This window comes from Eurypyga helias, unplaced genomic scaffold, assembly GCF_000690775.1.
Source record: "Eurypyga helias isolate BGI_N326 unplaced genomic scaffold, ASM69077v1 scaffold1176, whole genome shotgun sequence".
Classification (NCBI taxonomy): Eukaryota; Metazoa; Chordata; class Aves; order Eurypygiformes; family Eurypygidae; genus Eurypyga; species Eurypyga helias.
The window spans coordinates 29,973-56,413 of record NW_010255823.1 but is presented as its reverse complement, the minus strand read 5'-3'; the positions used below and the strand labels follow the sequence as shown (position 1 = coordinate 56,413).

General features: G+C 38.0%; 1 protein-coding gene across 1 annotated transcript in view; it reads left to right on the top strand.

Annotated features, from left to right (window-relative positions):
- The window catches only part of EBF1 (early B-cell factor 1), a 101,983-nt gene extending 75,742 nt beyond the window's left edge, over positions 1 to 26,241 (top strand). Inside the window, exons 6-10 of the mRNA XM_010153417.1 lie at positions 14,375 to 14,440; positions 15,029 to 15,206; positions 16,734 to 16,913; positions 20,380 to 20,574; positions 26,115 to 26,241. Of these exons, the coding sequence (XP_010151719.1) occupies positions 14,375 to 14,440; positions 15,029 to 15,206; positions 16,734 to 16,913; positions 20,380 to 20,574; positions 26,115 to 26,146 (651 nt within the window). The 3' untranslated portion in view covers positions 26,147 to 26,241. The remainder of the gene's footprint in view (positions 1 to 14,374; positions 14,441 to 15,028; positions 15,207 to 16,733; positions 16,914 to 20,379; positions 20,575 to 26,114) is intronic.
- Positions 26,242 to 26,441: the final 200 nt, after the last annotated feature.

Genomic DNA, 26,441 nt, shown 5'->3' with positions numbered 1-26,441 from the left:
TCCTGCTGAGCAGAGAGCACACATATCCAGGCTCCACCTTCCCTTCAGCTCCTTTTCTCTAGTCTGTCTTTAGACCCCCCAAGACATATCCTACCTCCTCGTTTAGGACACTAATAGAAGACAGGTGGTTATTAGGAACCAATGGCTGGCAAAAGCAGTTCTCTTTTCCCATATGAAATCCCACAGATCTGCCCTTTATCCACCGTGACATGGATATTGTTTATATTGCAAATAAAGCTTGTCTCTACATGTGGGTGGGTTGGCCCAGGCTTGCTAGTGGAGGTTAAAATAGCAAAGACAACGAGGCAACTCAGGTTTGCTGTTTCAGACAGACCCAATGGAAATTCCAGAATGGATCTCCATCTGCTAACTCAAGATATTGTATTTTAACCTGAGTTACTAATTTTCAGCTAAGAAAACATACATCTTGGATTTTTTTTCCCCCAACAATGAGGTTTTTAGGAAAGTTTCATATTAAATATGGAAGGAAGGGGGAGCATGTGAAGGGGAGCTGTTGGAGTTCATCTGTATAACAAGGATGGCATGGGATGTGCTTGGCATTTTCTATACCCTACTGTAAAATTTATAGGACTGAGAGACCAGACTTAAGATTAGTATTGAACCCTTAACAGTTGGGGGCAGGGGGCTAATTTTCTAAAAATTTTGGCATTTAGTTGGTTGAGGAGTTGTTTGGGTTTTTGGGGGGTTTGGTTTTCAATTTCTCCTACTGAAAATATCAGGGAGAGGGTTTCAAAGCTATTGAGAAGAAAATGACCAAGATGCCTGAGGCTGCCATGAAAGTATCACCCTTATGTGGTCGTGCATGTCCAAGGCATGTCTGGAAATACACAAAGAGTCTGAAATGAGAGCGAGCTGAGAGAGACAGCCACATTGCTCACTGAAGGGCAGAGCCACACACAAATGGCTGGCAAAGAGCCCTTTCCTTTCTGAAGGTCAATAGTGTGCATACACATTTCAGTGAGTTTTCTTTATAAGTGGGTCAGCATTTACTCAGCAAATGATTAGAGCAGATGGTGTAATTTAGAATCTATGACAAAACTTTTAATAGATCAGGGCTAACACGATGACAAAGAGCTCTGCGCCATTCTCCATTCCTGGTTTCTGCTTTGCCTTGGGGTAAAAATCATGCCTGGGATTGGATTTTCCAGTCTGCACATTCCACCTGAGCAGCTCGAACCACTTGTTTGAACAACCTGTAAGAGGAATCCCCACATTTATTTATTCCTGTATCTTTACTCTTTTTAAATACAACAATTAACTGAGGGTGGCAGGAAGATACCAAACAGGTAAACACGGTCCCTTTGAGGGGCAGAGATTTTGAAGGAAAAAGCCACAGATTGAAGAAAGTAACAAAGGCTGCATTTGTGTATTTTGCTCCGTGGAGCTGAAAATATCTAGTAAATTGATCCCGTGGGAGTAATAAATACACATTACTTTATCTTGTACTTCATGTCCTATACCCCTGAGCCTTGATAGAACAACACCACTTAATAGACTTAAAAAAAGAGTAATTACAGTCATTGGTTGTGTGATATTTCAGCCCTTCCAGCCCTGCCTGACCTTCTAATTTAGCTCACCGTGTCTAACTAATGCATTTATATTCATCTTTTATGAAGCATGTGTAGTACAGAATTGACTTTGCAGCCTTTAGCAAGCTGTCTTACCAGGTTTAGGATCTTGTTAGTACAGTGTACTGTATGACATATGTACAGAATCTTGCATACATATGGTTCTGATCAACTATCACTTTTTATCCTTTTGGAAATAAAATAAAAAATATTTATTCCATTTCTTCCTCCCCTCCCTTTTTTAAAGCTTTTATTCATTGCGGCATTATTTACAGCTAAACATGCAGGCAGAAAGATGCAAGCATTTTTAAAATGATTACCACTAATGTTTCTACTTGTCAGAAGTGCTTAAATTTTCCTGCACTTTGTCTAAAAACTTAGCACTTTTACCTTTTAAGAATTACAAATTTATAAGATCTTACCAAGCTGATTTACAAACACAGCTGACAGTTTATGATGAATGATGTTGCAAAATGAACAATATGTTTCTCTGTCATTTCTATGCATGTATATATTAAGAAGAAGATTAAGAAGAGAGAGCACCCCCCTCTGAAAGAAACCCTTGAGTTAGAGAGCACACGCACAAATCTCTCTCCTGCGTTTCCTCATAACTTCCTGCTCACTTCACTCACCCAGTAGAGCACGATTGTTCTCTGTGCATTTTCTCCCACCATATGGTATCCTCATTACCATACACTAAGGGTCCATATGGGGAACTTGTGAAGTGAACTGTATTCATTTTAACTGCCAGATGAGCAGCCTTTTGCTTTGCAAGCTTAGCTTAAGTCATCTGCTGTCTTTATGTTGTTATGGCAACACAGCACCAATAAAAAAATTCTAATCTACTGTAAGTGTCTGGGATCACAGCATTTTAAATGCTTGCCGTAACTGTCCCCTAAGTGACGATCTTGTTCCTACGGAACGGCAAAGGGCTGTTGTCAGCTCCAGCAGGTGGCGGCAGAGAAATTTTCTTATTTTTAACCTTTTTTTTAAAAAAAAAAAAATCCTTTTTTCCCATCTCTACCCACCCATAAGGTCATAAAATTGCACAAGATGGTCAGTCCTCTACACATCCCAGGATTTCTGACACTAAGGTCAGAATTGCAGGGGATGCTCTTAAGTTGCAACTCAAATACTAAAGGTAGTAAACTATGAAACTGTGGTGGCAGCTCATGCACTTTACCGACAGAGATCCAGGCTCAAGTTCCATTTCACCGAAATTCTGAAGCTTCTGTAGGCACACAGCTAGTTCAGTGCTGGAGCTGCTTTTTAGCTATGTTTCCAAACTCCTGATTCAAACACAAAGCTAATTAAGAATATCTTAGAGTAATGGAAGTAGGCAGCAGCATCCTTAAATATAAATCATTTTCACCTCCGCAGGCCAGCTGATATGTTGCATCTCTGTCTCTCTGTCTGTATTGAAAGTGAATGTTTGTAGTCTCAGTTCATCAGTTCGCATTAGCCTCATGCTGAATATTTAAACACAGAACAATTTGAACACACCATGAAGAGAGACAGTGACTGCACTTTCACTTGGAACAGCAAGAGCTCATCTAATAATAATTTAGTAAATCAGCCATTTAGTGGCTCAGTTGTACGCTGTATTGTGCCAAATAATATTCCGTTCAACTGTATGCTGGTGAAATTGAAATTCAGACTCTAGTCACGTGGCACATTTTTTGCTCATTGGAGAGATGAAATGGAAAATCACCCTCCCAATAGACTGTTTGAATGTAGTGATGTATTAAAAATATAGCAAAGTGACAATATAAACAGGATTTGGTTGTATGTGGTACAATCTATTCTAATTAGGCTTTTCTTATTGTAGTTTCTTCTGCACAAATTGTTTGATAAATCAGGATTTGCATTTACATCTTCAACTTATTTTATATGTGAGCCGAGAGCCAATATGCGTAGTTACTGCATAGTTACAGTCCTTAAAGGCCCGGTCCTGTGGGAAGCGTGGTGAGATCGTTATTGCCGTATTTCAAGCCCGGCTCGCAGGGAACACCATGCCCTTAGGAGCAATGGGGAAATGCAGCTGCTGACTCTCCTCCTCATGAAGCACCATGTATGCGACTTCATAGCATGAAAGCACTATCAGATTAATTTCTTTTCCCTGTTTAAAGCTATCAGGATTTGTAGGGAGTGGTAATACCTTAAATCAGACTAACTGGTGGAAGTGGAAAAAAACCAGACAAGCTTTTGGGCACACAGGTCTTGCTTCCTGCGTGCTGACTGTACCTTTTCTCACCTGTATCAGTGGGTCTAATAAAAGATATTACCTCACCCTACAAAACTTGCCTTGGTTGTAACTATAGACCATTGTGACCTCAGCCAAGCATCTACGCTTTAAGGCTGTCTCTGATGAAGATGGGGGAAAGAGAATGTTTTCCTAGAAAGTATGTTGTGAAGTTTAATTTGTTCCCATTAAAGTGGTGCTTTGAGATCTTTGAATACAGGGCATTGCAGAAGTGTGAAGTAATGTCTATAATCTCACCTACAGTCTCCATTTCTAGCCTAGTTTTAGGTGTTATGCAGTGGTTTACGTGGTGATGTAAAATATGATTGCTGTGTATTTCTCACAACAGAGTCCAATTGAGTAGCAGAAAAAGCATCCTCCTAACCTCATGATGCCATTTAGCAGAGAGTGCTGGAAGCAATAGGATGCCTGTTGTAATTCTTCTAAGAAATAGAGAGCTTCACAGTCTATACTCAATCGCTGACACTTGAAAACTCAAACATTTTGGTAAAATGAATCAAGCAGTAATGTTTCTTTTATGAGATCTCCTCACAGGAAGGGAAGTTTTGGCACCATTTGGAGATCAGGCTCAGTGATCCATCATAGCAAAGTCAGCTGTCCTGGCGTGTCTCATAGGTCACTCGATCGAACCAGTGGCTCTTACAACTACATTATTGCTTATGGAACAGTAATTGAGGCACCGTGGTTAAAAATTACCTGGTCTAATAGGCAGCGAACAATTTGCACTCAATACAATTATAAGCCAAATCATTCATTTCATAACACTTGGACTAATTTATTTGTTGACCTTTTAATATCCATAGCTCTTCAGTAGTATTAACTGCAACTCAGACAAAATCTCTTGTTCATTTTACTTTCATTGATTTTTTTTTTTTTTTCCATTGAGGCAATAACAGTTGTTTGAGTACAACCTTTTCTTTCTGTTGTAGAAGTCAATCATGTAACTTATGTTGATATAACTCAACTGGACTGAAATGTCTTCTAAGTACAGTAGCATGCAATCTCATGCTACTTGTATAAAGATTGATATGCATTTGGGATTTATTTTAAAGAATCTTTTGGAATATATTTGTGCCTATAGATGACAAATGATAGCCTTGCTGAGAGGAGAATGGAAACAAAACACAGAAGCTTTATTTAAAGCAGTGTCACATATATGTAATACTTTTTTTTTCATATTTTATGGGACTTCTAAGGTACAGAAATGGTGGAATTTCTCTCTGTTAATTTTGTTCTTCATAATGAGCCAAGTGTCATTACTAATAATGCTATATTCATAATTTTATCTGGACACAACCTCTTGTCTTCTGAAATCCTTACATTTTTCTAGAATGGAGGTGCTTAATTTTTCCAAATGTGAGCTTCTGACAAATCAAACATGTATAGAAGTATTTTTTAATAAATAGAAAAGAAATAATACTAATATTTTCATAATCTGAATTTTCCTTCATTTTTTTCAGATTTAAACTAGCATGAGAGCTGAGAGTTTTTGATGATCAAAAAGTTACTGAAATATTGATGTATTTTGAAAAATCAGTATTATTTTTAATTTAACTTGACACTGTCAGGAACAAAATATCTTCTGTTTCTGATAATGTTGAAAATTTTTTGGAATATATGCTAGGAGGCACTTCACTGAAGTAGTCTTTCTGAGCCAAAGCCTCTTTGTACAATAAAATACTGTAAGTCTTTTGAGCACATAGTTATAAAATATAATTGTTACACATTTGGCATTTTATGCTTCCCTAGAAATTACCACTTGGTATCTACACCTAATCTATGGTCTGTCTTTTCATTTCAATTGGGTCTGAAGTGGTCCTTCGTTGTAATGAGAATGCCCCTTTCAAGAGACTTCTTTTAATTATACCGATGATAAAAATGTAAGTGAGAGTAGTCATTTGTAGGGGTTATGACTGAGCAGTGTTTTAACTGTAATACTAAAACCTACCAACGTTATTCCAGTCTCTATTTCAACATTTTTATGCACTCACTCTCCACAGAACATAGTGGAATATCATTGTGGGTCAGAATTTCAATGTATCTTATTTTTTTCAGTTTTCCTCCTGCCATTAAAATTAACCTGAACTCTCAATTTCTACCTACTAACAGTTCCTACCTGAGGCGTACAGTCCTGAAAAGTGACAGTTTCACAGATCTAATGATATGCTGGGGTTTTTTGCTTGTTTGGTTTCTTTTATTGTTGTTTTTTTTTTTCCCCATCTTCATTAAAAAAAATGCGGGTGGGTCTTTAATTGCATATAGGTAAACACTTGTTTTCTACAGAAAATAGGTAGCATGACATAGTCAGATATTTGTATGTGTAAACGCATTAAGACCAATTCTGAACATTAAATGGAGAAAACACAATTTTCACTTTTATTGTACAATTTAAATTGTACAATTTACACTTTTATTACTGGATAGCTCTGCTGATTTATCTCAGCAGACGTACTTGCCTTGCAACACCTAACATAATTATGTATCTCTACAGATTTAAATGCAGTCAAGTGAATTATGCCACCCAATACATTCTGGATTTGACCTAATGGGAAAACCATTTAAAAGTGGCACAACTTGATCTGTGTTTGGCAAGTATTCATGTATACAAATGATAGAAAATAGGTATCAACCCATCTATTGGCAAAATAAAATGTTTTTCACTTTTACAAATACATAATTGGATATCTACATTGTGTAATACACAAAACCACAAGTCACGTTTAACCTTTTTTTATTCCAGGGAATTTTTCTAGTGGGCACAATAATATGATCTGCAGAATAAAGCTTCTAAAACAGTCTGTAGAGTATCTTTGAATGACAGTCTCAGAACTGAGTCTCTGTTCATTTTTCCAAACTCTTTTTAAGTTTACTTAAGTCCAGACCCTTCAAATAATTCAAAACATTTTTCTTCTTTCATAAGGGGACTTTGACAACTTTCCAAAAATATATGATTATAAAATGGTCAGGAGAAGATTTTGAGTAATAGCTTTTTTTTTCTCTTTTCTTTTTTCTTTTTTTTTTCCCCTCTTTCTTTTTCTTGCAACTCTCATCCTCAGCTGTTTTCAAGAAACAGGAATGTTAATACTATAAAGGGCAGAAGAAGTATCAGAAAATTTTATATATACAAAACAAAACAAGAAAAAAAATCCCCCAAACCTAAAAGCTCATTCATCTCAATAATGAACATCTGCTTCAAAGTACTGTAGAAGCTGGTACAAATAGTTTGGGGTAAATTTTCAAAAAGAAATGCCTGAGGTTCCTGTCTGAGATTGCTTTGTACATGTCTTTCAGCATATTTTGCCCAGAGACTGAAGGTAGCTGTGGCACATAAGGAAAATTTAGAGTGTAAAATGTGGTTTTAGGTCATTGTGGCAAACCTCTAAGGCCAGATATAAGAAAAGAATCTAATGTTATCATTTGTGTTTATGTTCATGGATAAATAAGGAATAATCTTTGTTGTCTAGATAGATGGGATTAGTATGTCACTGTAAACCGGTGGGATAGAGAAATTTCTTTAAGGGAAGTTGGTAAAGATTTTTTTGTTAGCCACTGAATTGAGTGTAAGAGGACTTATCCCTTCACGATCTAGTTTCTGTCTCATTTATTTTGTGTTCTAATGATTCACAGGATGTGACAAACTGATCATGGTGTGAAAGATGGGATTGCATAACTAAGGAAAAGTATATGCAGAAGATTGGTCTTTATATGCTGGGATAAATACTGCAGCCTTTTGTACAGCATGAAAAATGTGTTTCCTTTTATCATTTCACTGTGTTTCAAACTGAGGGGATCTGTCCTTAGATCCTCACAGTGTGAGTTTGCAAGTTAACCTGTGGGAAATGCTATAGAAGATGCCAAGAATTACTGTAGCATTGATTTCTTAATGACAATGTTAGTGAGTCCCAAATATGACTGACATCAACCAGCAACCAGTAGGATGCAAAAAGAGTATGGTGTAGTAATACCTACCAGCTCTACACCGTGTGCATGGAAGGTGGATTAGTCTCATGAGTTAAAATTTGACAACTTGGAAGGGTTCCTACAGGTAGCTACAAATGCTTTTTTCTGGTAAACTTAGGGGTCTGAGGCAAGACATACGGTAAACATAGATAGGAGAATCCAAGTTCTACACACAGCTGAGGGACATAGATGTGAGTCATGGCATCACTGTTGGATAAAGTCCCTAAAAGAGGTGATTGAAGCACTCTCAGCATCATTTTAGTTCTGCATATCTGCTTTCACATACCCACTCTTCTCCTTTTGACTTAGAGACCTAACATTAGCAGTGAACTCCAGAGCTTTTAGCAACAAAACCATCCAAATTACTTGCCAGATGCTTCAGTTGATGATAATATGGTGGGAGCATCCAGACTCTCAAATGTCAGTTTATTCCAAGAGTTATTCCAATGCAGCTATATTAATGCTTGTTTATTCCATGCTACTGTGTGTCTAGATGAAGTACACATCTGTGCCATCTACTAATTCTGTTGCTATTGTTATGTGCCCATCATTTATGGAAATGAAGACCAGCAGTATGAGTGGTATGGATTAAAAAAGGAGGCTGATACCTTTTTTTAGTATCTAAGTACACAATATTAACAGGAGGATAACAGTGGTAAGATGGGAGACTTGCAAGGACAGACTTACAGGTGATCATCGTTTTGTTCCTTCTTTTGTCAGCAGTATTTGCAATGGAGACTGTTTGAATAGGCTGTGTTTTCCCTATTGCTATGCATTTATCACCTTTGTGGTTAAGAGGTGTTTAATCATCGATTCTCAATGTTTATGGCTAGGTGCCTGCTTGCATTTCCACTTCAGTGTTTGTTCTTTCTGCTGCCTCATATAGGCTTTCTATATTTTATTTATAAGGTTGGCTCATTGTGGAGCAGGTGTTAAGGTCATGCATGACTGTTTTTAGTGCTGTAGAGTTAGACTGTGATTTTCAGTTTGGGTGGAGGCTGATGAGACTACAGTGTCTTGGAAAAGCTAAGGTTCTAGCTTCCACTGTAGACTGATTTTCTGGAAACTGCCAATTCAATTCAGTAACAGGAATTCAGTGCACTTCCACCCCATAGGCAGCGGTAAGCAGAAGCCTTTTTTTCTTTTTTTTTTACCACTCAAGTATGTTGTCTTTCTCTCTCATTCTGCCTTCCTGCCTTTGTGATATCTATGTGATGTTTACTTCTTCAGTAGGATTCAATTATAATACATGGAAACAATTCAGTTGTTTGTTTGCTAGAGAAGTTTTCATCTTTGTGTGAGTACAAATATCTTTTTAGTGAAATGGCCCTGTTATTTTATACTTCCCATTAGGCTGGCATAGTTCCCTCAGTTTTACAGTAAATGGAGGATCTTTACATTTTGAATGGCTTTTATGAGTCTTTATAAAACTATAATTGCTGAAAATGATACAATAATGCAGTGTTCATTGTAGATGCGGAGAGATGGTAGGTTCTGGACAGGCTGAAACTCTTGGATACCGAGCTAGATGGCTGGCATTTTAGATCTGTGTCATCCTTCTAAATGGCTCCCAACCAAAATGGGGGTTTTTTTGCCTTTACACTTTAAAGAGGTGTTCACTGTTTTTTTTCTCTTCCTTTTAAAATATAATGTATACACAAATTTAAAGTATAATTTTAACACTTACTTTAAAACATACCCTTAATTAGTACATTGACAGATTTTACCCATTGAAAAGCAAAGGAAAAGTTTGAGCACGAAATATTGTAATTTTGACTTGAAATTTCAGAATGTGACCTTTCTAAGGTGAAGAAGGGAACTGGAGTCTGATGTTCAGCATTTTGACTCTGCAGAAGAGTTCTTTTCTTGCAAGTAGTCATGAGAGTAGGAAGTTAGAAGGCAGAGCCAGGAGGTCAGACATAAGAGTCAAGAAAGTATGAATGACATCATCATCCCTAAGTACCCTCTCAGAAGATGAATGAGCTCTCTCTTCTATTACAATGCTAAAGAGCATTAGAAGGTGATATGATATCTAGACAACACATAAGATAAATGCCTCAGAGTATGCTAGAACAGCTTTCCCCCCACGCCCTCCCCAAGTACATAAATCCTTTGGTGGTCTCAATAATACAATATGTGGCTGATGAGTATTATATATTGTGGTCAGCTTCTTCTTGACAAAATTCATTTAGATTTAACAAATACCTTGAACATTATCTAATTTAGTTACTTAAGCCGAAAAATTCAGTGTAGCTCTAGATACCCTTTAGCTGACTAGACTCACACCGCTCGGACACAAAGTGGATTTTTTTCACTAGCTTCTGAATAAAGAGTAAGCAGATGTCACCAGAATAAATATCCTATTTTTTTAAACTGGCACAAAATCTATTTATCATGATAAAACTGGACACAAACTGTTTGTCATGATAAAACTTGAAATGCAAGTTTCATGATCTTAATGAATTCCTTCTGAAGGGAATGCACATCACAAACAAAATGTGAAAAGTTGTTCTGATGTTGGTTCAGGGTATATACTGTCAGAATTCATTCTGAATTTCAGTCTTTGTGCTTCAAAAGCAGAGTCATTCCAGTATGATTTGTATGTTTTTTTCTTACAGTAATTGTGGAATATGCAAAGTTACAGCAAACTTCACTACCCACCCTCCTCTTTTGCTTATGTAAATATCCCTTAGTATTTTCAGGAGGAAAATTTGATTAAAATATTTAAGTGCATTCCTGTTTCAAAAATCAAAAAAGTCAAAATGCCTCAGTAGAAAATCACCTTCAGTTTGGAATAAAAAGGGACACGGGATCTGTAGTATGTAGCTGCATGCAGGGCAGAGTTCTGATGCATCATATTTAATCACTGTAGTAATCTTTCCTCTTTTCAATATTTGCTCGGTTGTTATTTTTATAGAAATAAAATGATGCTCATTTGAAATAAAATGCAAGACAAGAAGACCCTCACTTCAGTTTTAAGTAAATACGGTGAAGTCCTTTATTCTAAACCAAAAGCTGTCAGACTTCTAGCATTAATAGAAGAGTGGCTCTTACTTGACAAATTCCCCCATAAATTAGATATTAGCTTTAGTCAAACTGTCTCTCTCAGGAAATATTTCCACTTGCATGTTCAATTGGAAGGACCTTACATGATGTCCACTTACTGCTATGAAAATCTAGGCTTCTGAGGTGAAGGCAAAGAAAAATTTCCATGAACAAAAGAATATCTGGAATAAGAGGCCTTCAGCCTATGCAGAGATTTCTTTTTACAGAATGAGAGTTTCACTCACTTTTTGATATGCTGCTCTGTCCACGTATCTATCTGTTTATCTATCACCATTGCAGTGGTAACATGCAGTATCAATTGGATTTTAAAAGACATAGATCTTTTATATTAGCTGTCCTTTTTTATAATACCTTTTACAAATTTAATCAATGCATTTTAATATACAATATAGTTTAAGTGCCATATACAATAAATATTCGAGCTTCATCTTAAACATGCTCTAGCCTTTAAATTGTTAAAACTGCAGTGCCCTTTCAATCTACTTACATAATGTCATAAAATATACATTTCAAGGTAAATGAAGTCAGCTACTTCAATTTAGTCCCTCAAACTGGTAGTAAATGAGAGGTTAACACTATGGTGCCAAACCCATTATTGAGTAAATTTAGCACCTTGGACAGCTCTGTAAAATCTTTATTGCTTTCCTGACCTGCTCGTCATGTTCTGTCTATGTGTTCAGTGGCTCTCAGCTCTGATTGAAAGGCAATATATTAGATCCCGAACACAAACATGCTCGGGGGCTGCTTCACTGTGAGCGTAATGACATGGAGGTGAGAACAATTTTCTGGTCACCGCAATCCAAGCACCTTGCAAGGTCTGTTGCTCTAACTTATAGAGGACTTTTGGGCTCCTGTGTATGTGGAGTTGTAACAGTAGCTTCCATGGTAATTTAAGCAGAGCTGGAAAGGGATTAAGAATGCATTCAGGAAACAAGAAGTTAATATCTTTGGCATGTCTGTAGTAGCATTTCATTGTGTATTTTTAAAGCTAGTTTCTGCCTGTAAGAACTATCGTCAGCTCTGGAATAGAAGATACCATTATTTGACATGGGAGGTTTTGTGTAACGTCTACTCTGTATGATCTGAAAATGTCATAAACAAGAAATGATTTTATTGTGTGAAAATATTGTTAGAGAAAATATGAAACTCAAATTTACTGACTCTGAAAATGTTGAAAAAAAATATAACCATTGACTAGCTAGGAAAAATGAATGCTACTTGTCAGACGTATTTCAATAAACCATCATGACAATTAGTTTTATTTACATGCAATATAATACAGCATCAAAGAACCTCCAATGTTTAAGAACTGGAATGTATTTGATATTAGGTGGAGCGGCTGTAAGATTCTATGTAATTACCTCATTTTTGAACATGGTTTTCAATCTCTTTTTAGATGCAGTCTAAGGTTTTTTTAGCTCAGCATTACATAAATAACTGTGATTAGTCAGGTAGAGCAGAAATTACTACTTAAACTTTCTATTTTTTTAGTAATTTGGCATAATGACAGCTTGGGTTAACAATATTCCAAAGCAGTTTGTGGGCACTGTATCACATTCTAATTTTGCATCACTAAAATATATAGTGCCAACAATTTCTACCAAGGTGAAATAAATCCTAGTTTGCGAAGTCAAACACCTGTGCAGTAATTTTCCACCTAAAATCATGGATTGAAAAAGATAACATTCTTCAGTAACATCTCTGTCCTTCTCTAGTTTGTATCTTCAATATGAGGCAACAAGGGCAACTCCATGTTCAGATGATTCTGGTGAAGCAACAAGGATGCATTGTACCTGGATGTTGTTTGTAGTCTGTGCATGCTTATACTGCTAACTGTTGTGGTCAAGCTGCACAAAAAAGACCCACCTGAAACAACAACCAAAACAGAAACAAAAACCCAAAACAAAACAGAAAAAGGCTGTAGCAACTTAACTCCTCAGAGTCTGTTTCAAATGCAGTGATTTAAAAATCTATCAATTATATATTACATCTCACTTCATATGTGGAAAATAATCTAAATGTGTGTTCTGAGAGAGGGGTGTGTGCAGCAGAAGGCAAGCCTAAATGTTTACTGGGAGTACAAAAATCCTACATCTCATTTTTGAATTTAGGACATTATATATGTCATAAGTAGTTACTGCAGTATGACAACTGTTTTATCTTATATTATAGAGAATTTAAAATTGAAAAAAATGCTAATATGCATCTAAAAGCTTGTCATTTGAAGAGTTGTTCAAGGATTTTTGAAGAGGTTATGGTGACAGCAAAATGAACGCAATTATATCTCTATTTTCTGATCAGAGTCTACAGTATATGAAAATTGAGCATTACTGTTTCTTTTTGGTATAAAATATGGCTATTGTGTAAAATATTTTAAGTTTAAAAGTTTAACTTCGTAGAAAACTGTAAAATCTTTAGAACTGGTACCATTTCTGTAAGCTACCCACAAAAATATACTGCGGTGAATAGCATTGTGGTAGTATATTACAGCAATAATTAGGGGCAGGGAATTACAAAAATTTGTTGTTTTACTCAAAGGACAGTCTTGACTGGTTTTTATCAGGCAATTGGGAATCTGCTAGATGATGTGAAAGAATAAGAAAAAATAAATAATCTTCTGGGTTAATTCTGCAATGCATTTTTACATTTTCTATCAGGATTGTTCATAAAGATTTTTCCACAATGTGAAATGTAAGAATACAGGAAATGCTGTTATTACTTGAATGCCAGTTTAAAATATCCTAAGAAATATTAAGTGTAAAGGAACAAGTAAAAAAATGGAGAAAGAAAAAACAAAAATTGCCCCATATGGAGAGCTAAAGCCCAGACTGCTTTAAATTCTGCTGCCCATGCAGGAGATTATTCCAGAAAACAGTGCACAGTACTGGGCTATTCTCTCCCACGGCATGTGTTTTCCTCTTGTGCATCATTTTATGTACATGACTTCTACCCTGACCCGTTATATCAGGATACAAACCAAAGAAGTTGAAAGGTTACGTTACCAGTAACATAGGACTGATTGGATATCTTTTGAGCGTGGCCTGCTGGGTAAGGTCACAATTCCTGCAGTATGCAATTAAGAATAAAATAAACACATTGAAGGGATTCATAACATGCTCTGAATGACATTGATTGCAGTAATCTAGTAAATGACCTCAGGATTGTATTCTGCAATAAACCGACGAGTGGTTTATAGTGCAGATGGTAGAGACAATTGAGTGATGTATTTTATTTTGCAGCACCAATGATTCTCACCTTTTGACTTGATTAAGCGTGTGTGTGAAAAGGATGAACCAGTGGTTTAACACCATTCAGTGGTTGCTGAGAGTTGTTACAATTAAGTTGTACCTGCTGGGAGAAAAAAAAGAAAAAAAAAAAAAAACCCAGCACAAAACACAGTGCAACTAATAGAAAAGTATAAAAGATTTTAATATTTGTTTTCCCCCACAAGGAGTTTATTGAACTCAGAGGAATGCATCTGTTTTTATATTGACAGGAAGTAATACTTAAGAGGGCTGCTGATTTAGTAGAAGCACTCTATGGTATGCCACATAATAACCAGGTAAATGCATTCTACTCCAGCAATTCTAACCCATGGCTATTTCTTAGATACATAGATAGATCAGGGGCTAAAGGTATATGATACTACAATGGGAGACAAGAATAAATATAGAGGGCAATGTCGCATCTGGAGTGGGGTTTAATTTGCTTGTTTTCTTTTTTAAAGGGTGTGAATTTAGTGCTTGTAAAAGCAATGTGTTATTAACCCTGGAGGCATTTGCCCACTTTCACCAGATACTATATAGCATGGGCAATGATATGCATTATGTCTTGCCACCGGTGATTTTTCAATCTTACTCTAAAGATAGCTTTAAGGTGGAGTAAGTCTAGGCTCCAGCCTCATTCTGCCAGTTGGTCTTGTTATACAGAAGCGTGGCCACTGGTACTGAAACTTCTGACTCTTCTACCACAGATGTCAGAATTATCGTGAAGACAGCAGATTTTATAAGCATTAGCTATCCGTTTGGAAAGAAAAGCATCTAGGTTTTGCTTTTGGACAGGGATATGTTTTATTTTAGTGTGTAAGAGAAGGTTTGTCAGAGTCGCATTGGTAACTCTCTTACTCTTTTTTTCCCTTTTTGTCCTCTAGGAAATAATCCTGAAAAGAGCAGCAGACATCGCAGAAGCACTCTATAGTGTCCCCCGCAATCACAACCAGCTCCCCGCCCTTGCTAACACGTCAGTCCATGCAGGAATGATGGGAGTGAATTCCTTTAGTGGTCAACTAGCTGTCAATGTTTCTGAAGCCTCACAAGCCACCAATCAGGGTCAGGAGAAGACTCGTCTTCCTCTCTCTATGAACCTTTTCTGATGAAAGTCAGGGAAGGTGCAGAGCAGTGAAAGAGTGATGGCCAGGAGCTTGTCACCAGACACCATCCCACACTCGCACAGCCTCTGGGTGACACAATACTCTCATGAGATGGGCCTTTCTTAGGGATTTTTGCCTCAATTTGGGAAAAGCACTTCTGCATTCATCTAAATAGCTTTTCCTTCTGCTCAGAGTAACACTTGCATTTGTGTTTAAAACCCACTGATTTTAAAGGGATTTCTATCAACTTGAGCATGTACTTACTTAATGTTAAGTACTTTTTGTGTATTTTCCTGAGCATGGATGCTCTCTCAGTCTGGACCCTATGTAGCATTTCTTTATAAAACAGTGTCCCTTGAATATTTGTTGGTGTGGTTTGGTTTTGCAAGAGACATAATATTGGCACTGATTTTTTTCAGACTTTGCGATTTTTCTATATTTTGCAAGTAGGAAAACCCAGAAATACTTACAAAGACATTTTCAGAGCTTCTTTCATTTTAAAAAGAAAGTATTTTTCACTTTGTATAAAATCAATATTGTCTTAATTCCTACAGTTAAGAATAAAAAAGAGAACATTTTTGTAAAAAACCCTTTGCATTTTCCCCTGTTCTTTGTTCAGCTTTATTACCCAACTTAAAAATCCACCAGAATGAGAAAGCAGTTGAATGAGGCTATTTTATAGAAAAGACAGAAAAAAATTATTTTGCAATGCACTGAAAAAATAGAAATTATTTTTAGATTAAAACATTTTATGATACTGAGTGGTAGGAAGGGAAGTTGGCAATTTATCTTCCTAGAGTGAAGATGCGTTTTGTATTTCTGTGCTTCTAGAAACAAATACTCTTTTTTTGATATTTGTATATGAGTTTCCCCAAATATCATTTCCAGAATTAGGTAGAAATTCAAACTTTAACTTGGTGTCAAATTTGATAGTAATTTTTTACCAACATAATGATCAGACCAGGGCAAAAATACTAAGGTTACCCCTCTACTTTGAGAAATATACCCTATGTTTTCTAAAGTGTGCACTGAGCATCTAATTTGGGATGCATCAAATGAGAGCAACATCAGAAGAGAGAGAGCAAAAATCACCGGCTTTTAATATACCTTAAGTCAGTGTGTACCCCTTGCTGGGAAAATGTAGGTCATATTTACTCCATTTCCTACAAACAACTCTAAAAGAGTGAGTGTTCCTATAATACCCAATGGTAATCTTTGCTTGAGGGGCATGGGTTGCCTGAGGAGCTGTGAAGGTTGTAGCCCCTTCACCCCCTTTGTGCTGCCATTAGCAGTGACCCAGGTAGTGAGGGGTCACAGTTTGGGTTACTGGGTAATGGTGGTCTGTCCTGGCCCCTCCGTGCATGCCATGGCAGGACTAGGCTGCTGACTTGGTAGCCCAGAGTTACTCACTTGCTTGTAGCTGTTTGTGTAATAATCTGTTCTTAGGCTAATACCAATTTCTAAATGTATTCCCTCCCCACAAAAGGTTTTACTCGCAACTCAAGCAGCGTGTCACCTCATGGCTATGTGCCAAGCACCACCCCTCAGCAGACAAGTTATAACTCTGTCACAACAAGCATGAATGGCTATGGGAATGCTGGAATGTCAAATTTAGGCGGTTCTCCAACCTTCCTGAATGGATCTGCTGCCAATTCTCCCTATGCCAGTGAGTATTATATGGCTCTTCTGTATTTTGCACACTTTCATTAGAAGGAGATTGTGACTTTTCTGTGATACTCAATATTTAGTTTCTCTTTTACTCTGTAAATAAGAAATGCTGTCCTCAACATTGCCAGAAAGCAGGGATGGCATAAGTGACTTACTGTCCATCGGAGTGGATCAAAAGTCAGTTGGCAGTACACAACTTTTTGTTGCAGTGGGTATGAAAGGAGGCTAAGGGTATTTGCTGCAGGACAACTAGCTTTTTCCAACTGTAAGGAAGAACAGGAAAGTTTACTGCAATAATGGCAAAGACTGACATTTTCATAAGCTGCTTGATGATGTTTCCAAAACCTCTGAACAAATAATATGTTCATAACCTTTCTAGAAATTATGAATTACTATTGAGCCTAATCTTGATTGCTTATACTCCATTTGCTCTGTAAGTAGGTATTATATTGAATTCACTGAGAGCTTAGTATTTGTCAGTAAAATGTGACAGTGGCTCTTAGAGTTTGTGTTTTAATGTCTGTACAGTGAATGCCACAAAGATGTATGTCATACAAATCAAATATTCCATAGCATGCAGAGCTTATGGTCTAAGGTCCCAGTTATGGACATGTTTATGTGTAGGACTAACTTTCTGTATTTTTATATCAAAGGTTTAGTAACCTCTTTAAATATAAATACATTTCTATTGGTAAAGGCCTATGAACCTTCTGTAGCCATTCACACGGTTTAGTAGTCCCTATTCACATGAGAAAATTAAATTAACAGGACCTGCCCAATTCCTCTGACGTTACTCATGTGTTATAAAAGATTCCACTGACATCTGCAGAAAGCTGCTAGCAGAATCAGGCCAGAAGGTCTTGTCACATAAATAGGTTTATAGGCTGAGACCCTAGCATGGACAGGACAAACAGGCTGCTGAACATACCAAGGTTTATGCAGCAAATCTTAAGTTTAATAGCGTAACAGCAGTAATGAATTATTTTGAATTGCATTGCTAGAGTTCAGAATTAAAAAGGAGATAGAAACTTTGATTTAAAAAAAACACCTCCAAGGCTTATTAGCTGCTGCAAACTTAGAATAAAATATTTACCCACATAACTAGTACTTGTAACCTGGGAATTTCTAACCAGTTATTATTTTTGTACTCTAATAATAATGTAAGAAGTAATGTTAGAGAGTACCTTACTTATTAAGTTGAATTTACTGTCATAGAATCTGTGTGCTCTGAATTCATAATATAACATGATTGATGAGACACCTCTTTTTGGAAGCAGATGCCAGTAATGCATTTAAAATACTCTAGCAGTGTATTATTTCATATTTATGAACGAAGTCCTCTAGAATAGCGCTTCAATTCCCAGTCCTGGCTCTATATTCTAGTTTTATTTTGGGATGTTTTCTTGGTAGAGCTGTCATCCTGCTAATGCCTAATCCATTGAATCAGAAAATGCTTCAATCATGACCTGGAAATTAAAAGGTGGCATTCTTAATTAAATCAATAAACTAATTGCTGTATAGTAGCAATTCAATTTAGGTGCTTTGATTGCTCTCCCTTAGCAAGTACTTCCAGACAGAGAGTGACTTCAGACTAAGATTGTATCTGTCAAACTGTGAAACTTTGAACATTTAATTTCCATTAATTGATTTCCTCAGTGTTAACAAATATGATATCAGATTATCAAATAAGAACTTAAATAGGGTGATTTTTATCTACATAAATGCAAATAAAATAATAATTCAAAGCCCAGATAATAGGAATTTTACTCTCTAATCTGTAATTATTTATAGCCCCCTTGTGTATATAAATAGTCTTGTGTATATAAACAGGATGAAGAATGAAAGTATGGGATCTTACCATTGGTTCTTACCTTTTTTTGTGGACAAAGAGAGGAAACTGGCAATGCTGTCTGAATATAGAAGTAGTTGGCTTTATTTTAATGAAAACAAATTCACTTAAAACCTCAGTGATGGATACTTGAATGCAAGATATTTGTCCCACTACACAGTAAAATAGATTTTTAATGATGTATGTATTTAAAACTAAACCACCCATATAGCAGGTTTGCATTTTTGACCATCAGTTCAGTCCCTAAAAAAAGCACAGCCTTGTATCTACACTTATTTAAAAAAACTTACAACTCTCATTTTATTCAATTGTGTAGTTAAAGCCAGATCTTCATTTGATGTAAACCGGAATGTCTTTATTGCTTAGTTATTCCAGCTGAGATTCCAGCTGATGACCCTGAATGAGAATGTTGTATTGACTGTATTCAGACAGTAGTCATAGATCCTCTGGGAGGACTATTTGTCTTGACCACTATAAACCAGACTTTCATTATCAAAATTCTCCATCTTGGGTGAGATAAGAAATGCTAACTCCATTCCTGTGCCTAAATAAAATGGTCACGTGAGAAATACGACTTTTTTCCATGTCACTGAGGACTCCTGGGAAGTCCCCACAGCAGAAACGTGCCCAAAACTGATGGATACAGGGAAGCTGGAGACTAACTTGGTACGAGTAGTTATAACATGGAAAGCATCTGTGGCCATTGTGAGAAAGGTGTAGTGGTTTCTCCCATTGGGAAATAATAATTAAAAAAAAATCATTATTTCTGTCAGTTATCCATACATTTCCTTGTGTAACAGACACTGAAAACACTAGTGCCAGGAGGCCCATGGAGTACAAACTGTCCATCTCACTGGTTTCTTCATGCAGCCTCCATGTGTACCTATGTGTGTGTATATATATATATTCATAGCTTTCAGAATAACTCTTTTTAAACCCTTGTTCTTGCAGAGTTTAAGAAAGGAATGAAACCTAACCAGTTTTCTAAGTTTTCACAAGTGGGTTGACTGGGTCACCACTAAGACCTCTCTACCTTCTGCCAGTTTGCTTGCAACCCTGTAGGTCTTTCTGGACCTGTCTTGCTACAAGAAAAGCACAGCTTAAAATGTTGGCTTTGGGGGCTGGTTAAAAACTGAAATCTTTCCAAGTTAAAAATTCCAGCTCCAGATTTTACTTTAACCACTCTCCTCTCCCATCAGTTTTGTAACCCCTGAGTTATCTACCTGGATTCCCACTTACCCACCTACACGAGAACATCACACATTTGGACCAGGTCAGTGGCTAATGCCAATCCCTAGAAAGGTTTGAAACAGGATGGCAGGATGGGGTTGTTGTAAGGATAAAGAGTTGCACTGACAGAGAATTAAGGGAGCATTTAAGAGCTCCTAGAATTACTGCTCCCGAACACCTGCAAAAGAAAACAAAATTAATCAAGTGGGTTTCCTGTACTGATTGATCACACTTTGTGAACAACTGGAAGTGTAACTGCAGTAGAAGCCTTGGCCATTTGAAATTAGACCCAGTGCATCTGAGAAGCAGAATTCTCTTGTTTCTGCAGCCTGCTGATTATCTAATACTAAGGAATGCCTTTTGGGGTGTCCTTTTTTTCCTCTAGTTGTGCCATCAAGTCCGACAATGGCCTCCTCCACTAGCCTCCCCTCAAACTGTAGCAGTTCCTCTGGGATTTTCTCCTTCTCACCAGCCAACATGGTCTCAGCGGTGAAACAGAAGAGTGCTTTTGCGCCTGTCGTGAGACCGCAAACTTCTCCTCCTCCCACCTGCACCAGCACCAATGGCAATAGCCTGCAAGGTAGGTGAAACCAAGTCTGGAGCGTAGAAGGATGCTCTCAAAACCATGAGGTCCTGGTGTGTTGTGAGGCTCTAAGTGACACTGAGTTGTCAAAGGGGACAGGAGACAATGGGGGATCCCTGGTGGTCTCTGTCCTAAAGTTTCCTCCTGTAAAGAGTAACTGGACTCCACCACCAGCCCACCTAGTACCATGCAGGTGTTTGGCAACCACCCTGTCTCTAACTCGACTAAGACTGCTCAGTTGAGAGGCTGTGTCTTTTAAAGCACAGATCTACTGTTATGATAAAAACGAGTAATATTTCAGCTTACTAATACCATCCTCTTTCTTTCTTTCCTCTTTTATTCCCTGTTGTCGTCCTTTATCAGACCAGTCTTTTGTGGACTCTAGCAAGTACTCCACTGCAGGGTCTCTCCAGGGGCTGGCCTTCTCCTGAAGTACGTCACTCAATCTTCCCTTCCTTTTTTTCCTTTGTCATAGTACACTTGTGCAGAAATCTTACTGAGAGCAAACAGGCTGTTACAGAGCTTGGCACAAACCTTTGCCTTTCATAAACAGAAGACAGATTACAAACTAACAGCAGCATTTTCCAGTCTAACTCATACCAGGGCAAACATTAGTTTGCACTGATTAATGTCCTTCTCTGCCAATTAAAGCCCTAAATAGTACAGGGCCCTTTTGAAAGCCTCTTCAACTGTTGATAGCAAGGGGCTGCTCCTTTTCTGCTTCCTTTCCCCTCTTATTACAAAGTATTCCAGATTTAGCACCTAAATCCGTTTTGAAGCATTGATGCAGCCACGGGTGTGACAGACCAAAGCTCGTCAAACTGTGGATGCTGCAGAGACCAACGCTGCCCATTTCATGGTTTGGTTCAGCCTGTTTTACAACACTGTGCCCAAACCTGCCTCACAGAGGGTAATGACCTCACTGAGCATTGCTGTGCTGAGAGACACATTCTCATGCTGGCTTAGACCGAGGAGTTTCCATAAGCAGATGCAGCCAGCTGCCTCCAACGGTGCCAGAGGTGTGGTACGCTTCGTGCTTCCCCCAGACCTGAGGTCTGTTTTCCTTTCCACGTGTCTGTGCAAATTATCCAAAGAGCATTGGGCAGGGAATAAAAATCCTTCTTTTTTAAAGCCATGTTCGGAAGGAGCTGTGTAGAGCAAGGGAGGATAATTCCACAGGCTCCACATGTCACTCTACAGCCTCTGGAAAGAGAAACTCTGGGCTTGCGGGCATAATGCTGATAGTACCATTAACAGCCAAAAAATCTATATGCAGGCAGAGTGGAAAGAATTCATTCATAAAAGCTGGGATCTATTGTGCCTAAGGAAAGCATTTTCTTTATCCTCAGCTGCTTTTATGCTGCTGAATTGGAAGGAGGAATCCTTGCAGATGTACACACTCACAACAGAAATTACTAGGAAATGTAGTTTGAAAATACTAGGAATGTATAAACAGCATTTGGGTTCCTTTGGTCAGGACTTCATTATAAATCCAGATTGTGTGAGGAATAAAACACAACAAGATTTTCAGATGAGCTGTAATATTTAGGAGCTTAATTTTTGCTCATTTCAAAAATTTGACACTGCCGACATGCTACAAATTTTAAAGGCAACAGCTAAAAATGTTTCACCTCCATTATTGAGAAAAAAAAAATAAAGAAAACCAAAAAAGAGCTAAGAGTTGACTGCTCGAAGCTTTTGAACTTGTTACTGGTTTTTTCTTCTCTTCACCTTGTCCCAGCCTGATGATGCGGGTGGAGAGAAGAAGTGAGTAGCAGGAGAAAGCTTTTTCAGGCACTGTTTTTCACAAGACACAGAATTCCCAGATTCCATGTATTTAGTTACAGAAAGCAATTACGGAATGAGCTGAGAGCACCGGATGAAACTGGGGCTTGCTGATTGCCTCCTCATTAGGTCACATCCAAATCTGTAATGCCCAGAAACCACACAGATCTGAGTGTTTCCGCTAATTTTTATTTAGCTATTCAGTTTTCATAATAGGAATGAGACACCAAGAGATGGTTCATTTCTAGGTCACCACTGAACATCTTGGTGAGTTAAAGACACACAGCCTTTAGTCCCATGCCTTCTGACACCACCTGAGGCTTGTAATTATCACTCAGAAATGCACTGCCTGTTGTGCCTTATTGCTTAAATAAACAACCATGTATAAGGAGGCTGTCTTATCTCTCCTGGGCTTCTGGATACATCGGAAAACAATGAAGCTTTCCTTATGTAGCTTAGATATCAGCAGAACTCACTAAAACAACAGCTAGGCTTATCTGTAGTTCTCTTTGCCATGCAATTTTGCAAAACACAAAATAAATTATTTCTGTAATTTGCTAGCAGCAGATACAAATTAGTATATGATAGAAGAAATAATGCCCATTGGTGGGAGTTTTTCTACTCTCTGCCCTTGCTTTTTGGAGCTGGTGTGATCTCATACCTACACAGTTTCCCACTGATATCTCTGTTTTCAGGATCAGTAACATGCCACAGCTGAGAGAATTTGCATGACTAGATGTAGCACTTACAGAATAAAAGTAGGGTGATATAAATGAAGACGTGGAAAGAGAGGAAATATCAAAGCTTTTAGGCAGAAAAGATATAATTTTGCCTTTTTCCTTGTAATTTAATTCAGAATTTCAGAGCTGTTCTAAAACAATAACGCTTTGAAAGAATGAGCAGAGATCTGCATCTGTACTATTTCTTTCCAGTGACAAAAGGTACATGGCTGCCGCGTAACTACAAGGATTCCTTCTAAGCCATGAAGGGAGGAGTTGCAATTATGTCACCTTTTTTTGGGTTCTTGCCCACGGTGGACAGCTGTGCAGTCCCAAGAGAGAGAATTCTTGACCATTTCTTGTTGAAATCGATTTGGTTTTGAAGAATCTTTTAGCCTGAGAATTTTTGACATTTTCTGAAGTGTAGGTAATTTTTCTAAAGCAAAATAACATCTTGTTTTTAAGTTTCACTAAATTTATAATGCAGGAAGGGCCAAGAAGAACAAACCCAGGTTAAAGTAGAATGCATGGAGGATTAATTATCCATCTGACTCTGCTCAGTTGCACTCATCACATCTAGAAAGACTCTACTCATTCCCATCTGCTCCAGGCCTTGCTTATCTGAGCAGTAAAGGAGGGAGCACTGTTGTCAGTATTGCTTTTCGCTGTGCTGTAACATACGGCAGTGGCATCCAAGCACTGCAGTCCCACCCCTATATTCTGCTAAACAACTGCCATCCAGAAATCTCCAAGTGCGTTACTAATAGGGATAAAAATCATTATCTTCAGGTAAGAAGCAGAAAGAAATCATATTTTTTGACGTAATATAGTGAGCCAGAAGAAAAAATGGGACAATACTTGTGTCTCAGGTCCATGTGTCTTTCACATATTCGAAGAGGGACAATTACAGTCTCACCCTTAGCTGTTGGTGGCTGCCTTGCAGAGCTGCCACAGCAGAATTACAGTCTGACTGACTGTATCCATCACTATCAACACCTATTTTAGTGATGCCACAGAGGTCTGTGGTTCAGGGTCATACCCTGGCCCACACTCTAAGGATCTCAGGGGCAGAGTAGGGAGCAACAACAACAGTGAGAACATTGCTTGGCTCAGCTTTCCTTCATTTTTAGTCACATGAACCAAAGGGACAGACCAATTGTGAGGATTCAGAATCTGCTAGTTGAGACACTGCTGAAATAAATTTGAGAATTTTTTTTAACAAAGCTGCTGTTGTTTTACCCAGTGTTGATTAAATCATCAGGGATTCTTAAAAAAGGCAATATCGAATTCATCCTGTGATTTGAGATGAAGGAGTCAGCATAGCTATGGAGATAGTAGGAAAATTCATGCTCAGATAATCTCCATGGTAGAGCCAAAATTCCCATGACAGGAAACACCTCAGCAAGGAACACGGTGCTGTCCTGTACGCTACTCACTTGAGTGCCTTCCTGTAGGGCTTAAAGCAACTCACTACCGCTTTTATCGTCATTCTCAGCTCCTTGAAGAGCCCTTACGTAGAGTAGAAACAATCAGTACAGTGATTCCACGTAAAAACATTGCTGAATGATAAATTCCAAGAATCGAAATGCTGCTGTATAGTTGCAACATGTCACCTCTGAGGATGGCCTGTTGCAAACATGTGGATGTGTTTTGCATTCTTGCCTTCTCCTCTCATTTTATTTCATTTAATCAATGCAGTTTACTCGAGCTGTTCTCCCCTTGCTGATTAGACTTGTAATTCTTGCACATATGGTGGTGTTTGTGGAGAAAACATTTCCCTCCTCTCCCCCTCCAACCCCAAATCTGTGAGTCTTTTACTTTGGCTCTGTTCTTATCAAATAATTGCAGCTGTAATTAAAGCACAATGAATCAGTACCAGTCACAGGGTTGAGTTCTTCCTTAAGAAATTACATGTCCAGATGTCTGAGATGGCAGGCAGTTCTAGCATTTAAATAACGTGCCCATGAAATGCCGCCAACCTGAAGGCGAATCTGTTTTCTACCTTTTGGCAAATAACCGTACAACTAGTATTTTAAAGAGGCATGGTTGTTACAGTTGTCCTCGTAAGCTGGCATGACTACCCCCTGTCATGACGTGCTCGCTCACAGTGCATCATTTGGACACTTGGTATGTCTGATCTGCGTGGAGTCCCTGGTAAATAGAGGGACACCAAGCTGGAGGTCAAGCTAGGTGGAAAACTGTACCTGTTAATGAATGTCTCCTCTTTAAGGGAGGTGGTGGTTTCGTAGCAAATTATGTTAGGAAGCATAATAAGGAAATACTGATGATTCAACTTAGCCAACAAAAGAGAAGACATCCTAAATTAACATATGATTCACTCAACGTAGTTGATGTCGTCTGCTACAAGAGTAATAAAACCATGAAATGATGGTCTGCTAAACCACCAGTTAAGGACGTATTTCAATCTGAAAATTGCATTTGAGAGTTTAAGTCCTTTTCTGAACACCTGGGCATGCATACGTAAGTCCCAGGGCTGAACACTGTACTTGTAAGAGAAAGCTGGCTCGGGAGAATGAACCCCTGTTAGTGTGCCTAATGCAACTAACACCCTCCCAGACCTCTAATATTGCTTATGGACTCCAGCCATTTGCTCAGAGGGGGAGCAAGGATCTGCTTTGCTTTTAAAAGAGTGATAGAATGTGGTCAGGTTTAAGCCTCCTGAGCATTTTGAGATTTTGAAAGTAAAATCAGAATGTTAAGCTGGGGTCTGGTTCTGGTATCAGGGGAAGTGCAGTTTTTCTGCAAGAAAATCACTAATTTCAGCAGAGTCACTTGCAGTTTAAATCCCTTTCTGATCAGAGTGAGGCTTCCCATGATTACTGTGTACATAGTTGTCTCTACTGGAGGATACTTATATATAAATTTAATTCACAGTGCGGCCGAGTACATTGTTAGTAAATGCTTAAAAGCTCTGAGGATTTTAAAAGTTGCTTGATAATGCACAAAAGTAACTTTCCTCCCTACCCCTCTCTCTCTCTCTCCCCGCCTTCCCCTCCCCTTTCCTTCCGACAGCTATATCTGGCATGATTGTTCCCCCCATGTGAAAGAATTGCCTTGAAGAATTTTATTAAAGAAGAGGTTGAATTCTGCTTCAGAGAGAATCTGATACAAGTCCCAGAGTGGAACTTTTTACTCAGGCCTTTTTAAAAATAAAAAAGAAATAAAGAAGAATCTTACAATAACTGCGGATTTTTAAACAAAACAAAAATCACCATCCTTGCGAATACTGAAATTAACAATCTGCAATTGCAAGGTGTTGATTCGAGTCGTCCATCCCAAATACCTGGGAGATATATTTATTGTATGTTGGTTAAAAAATCCACTTTTTGGGGGGGGGGG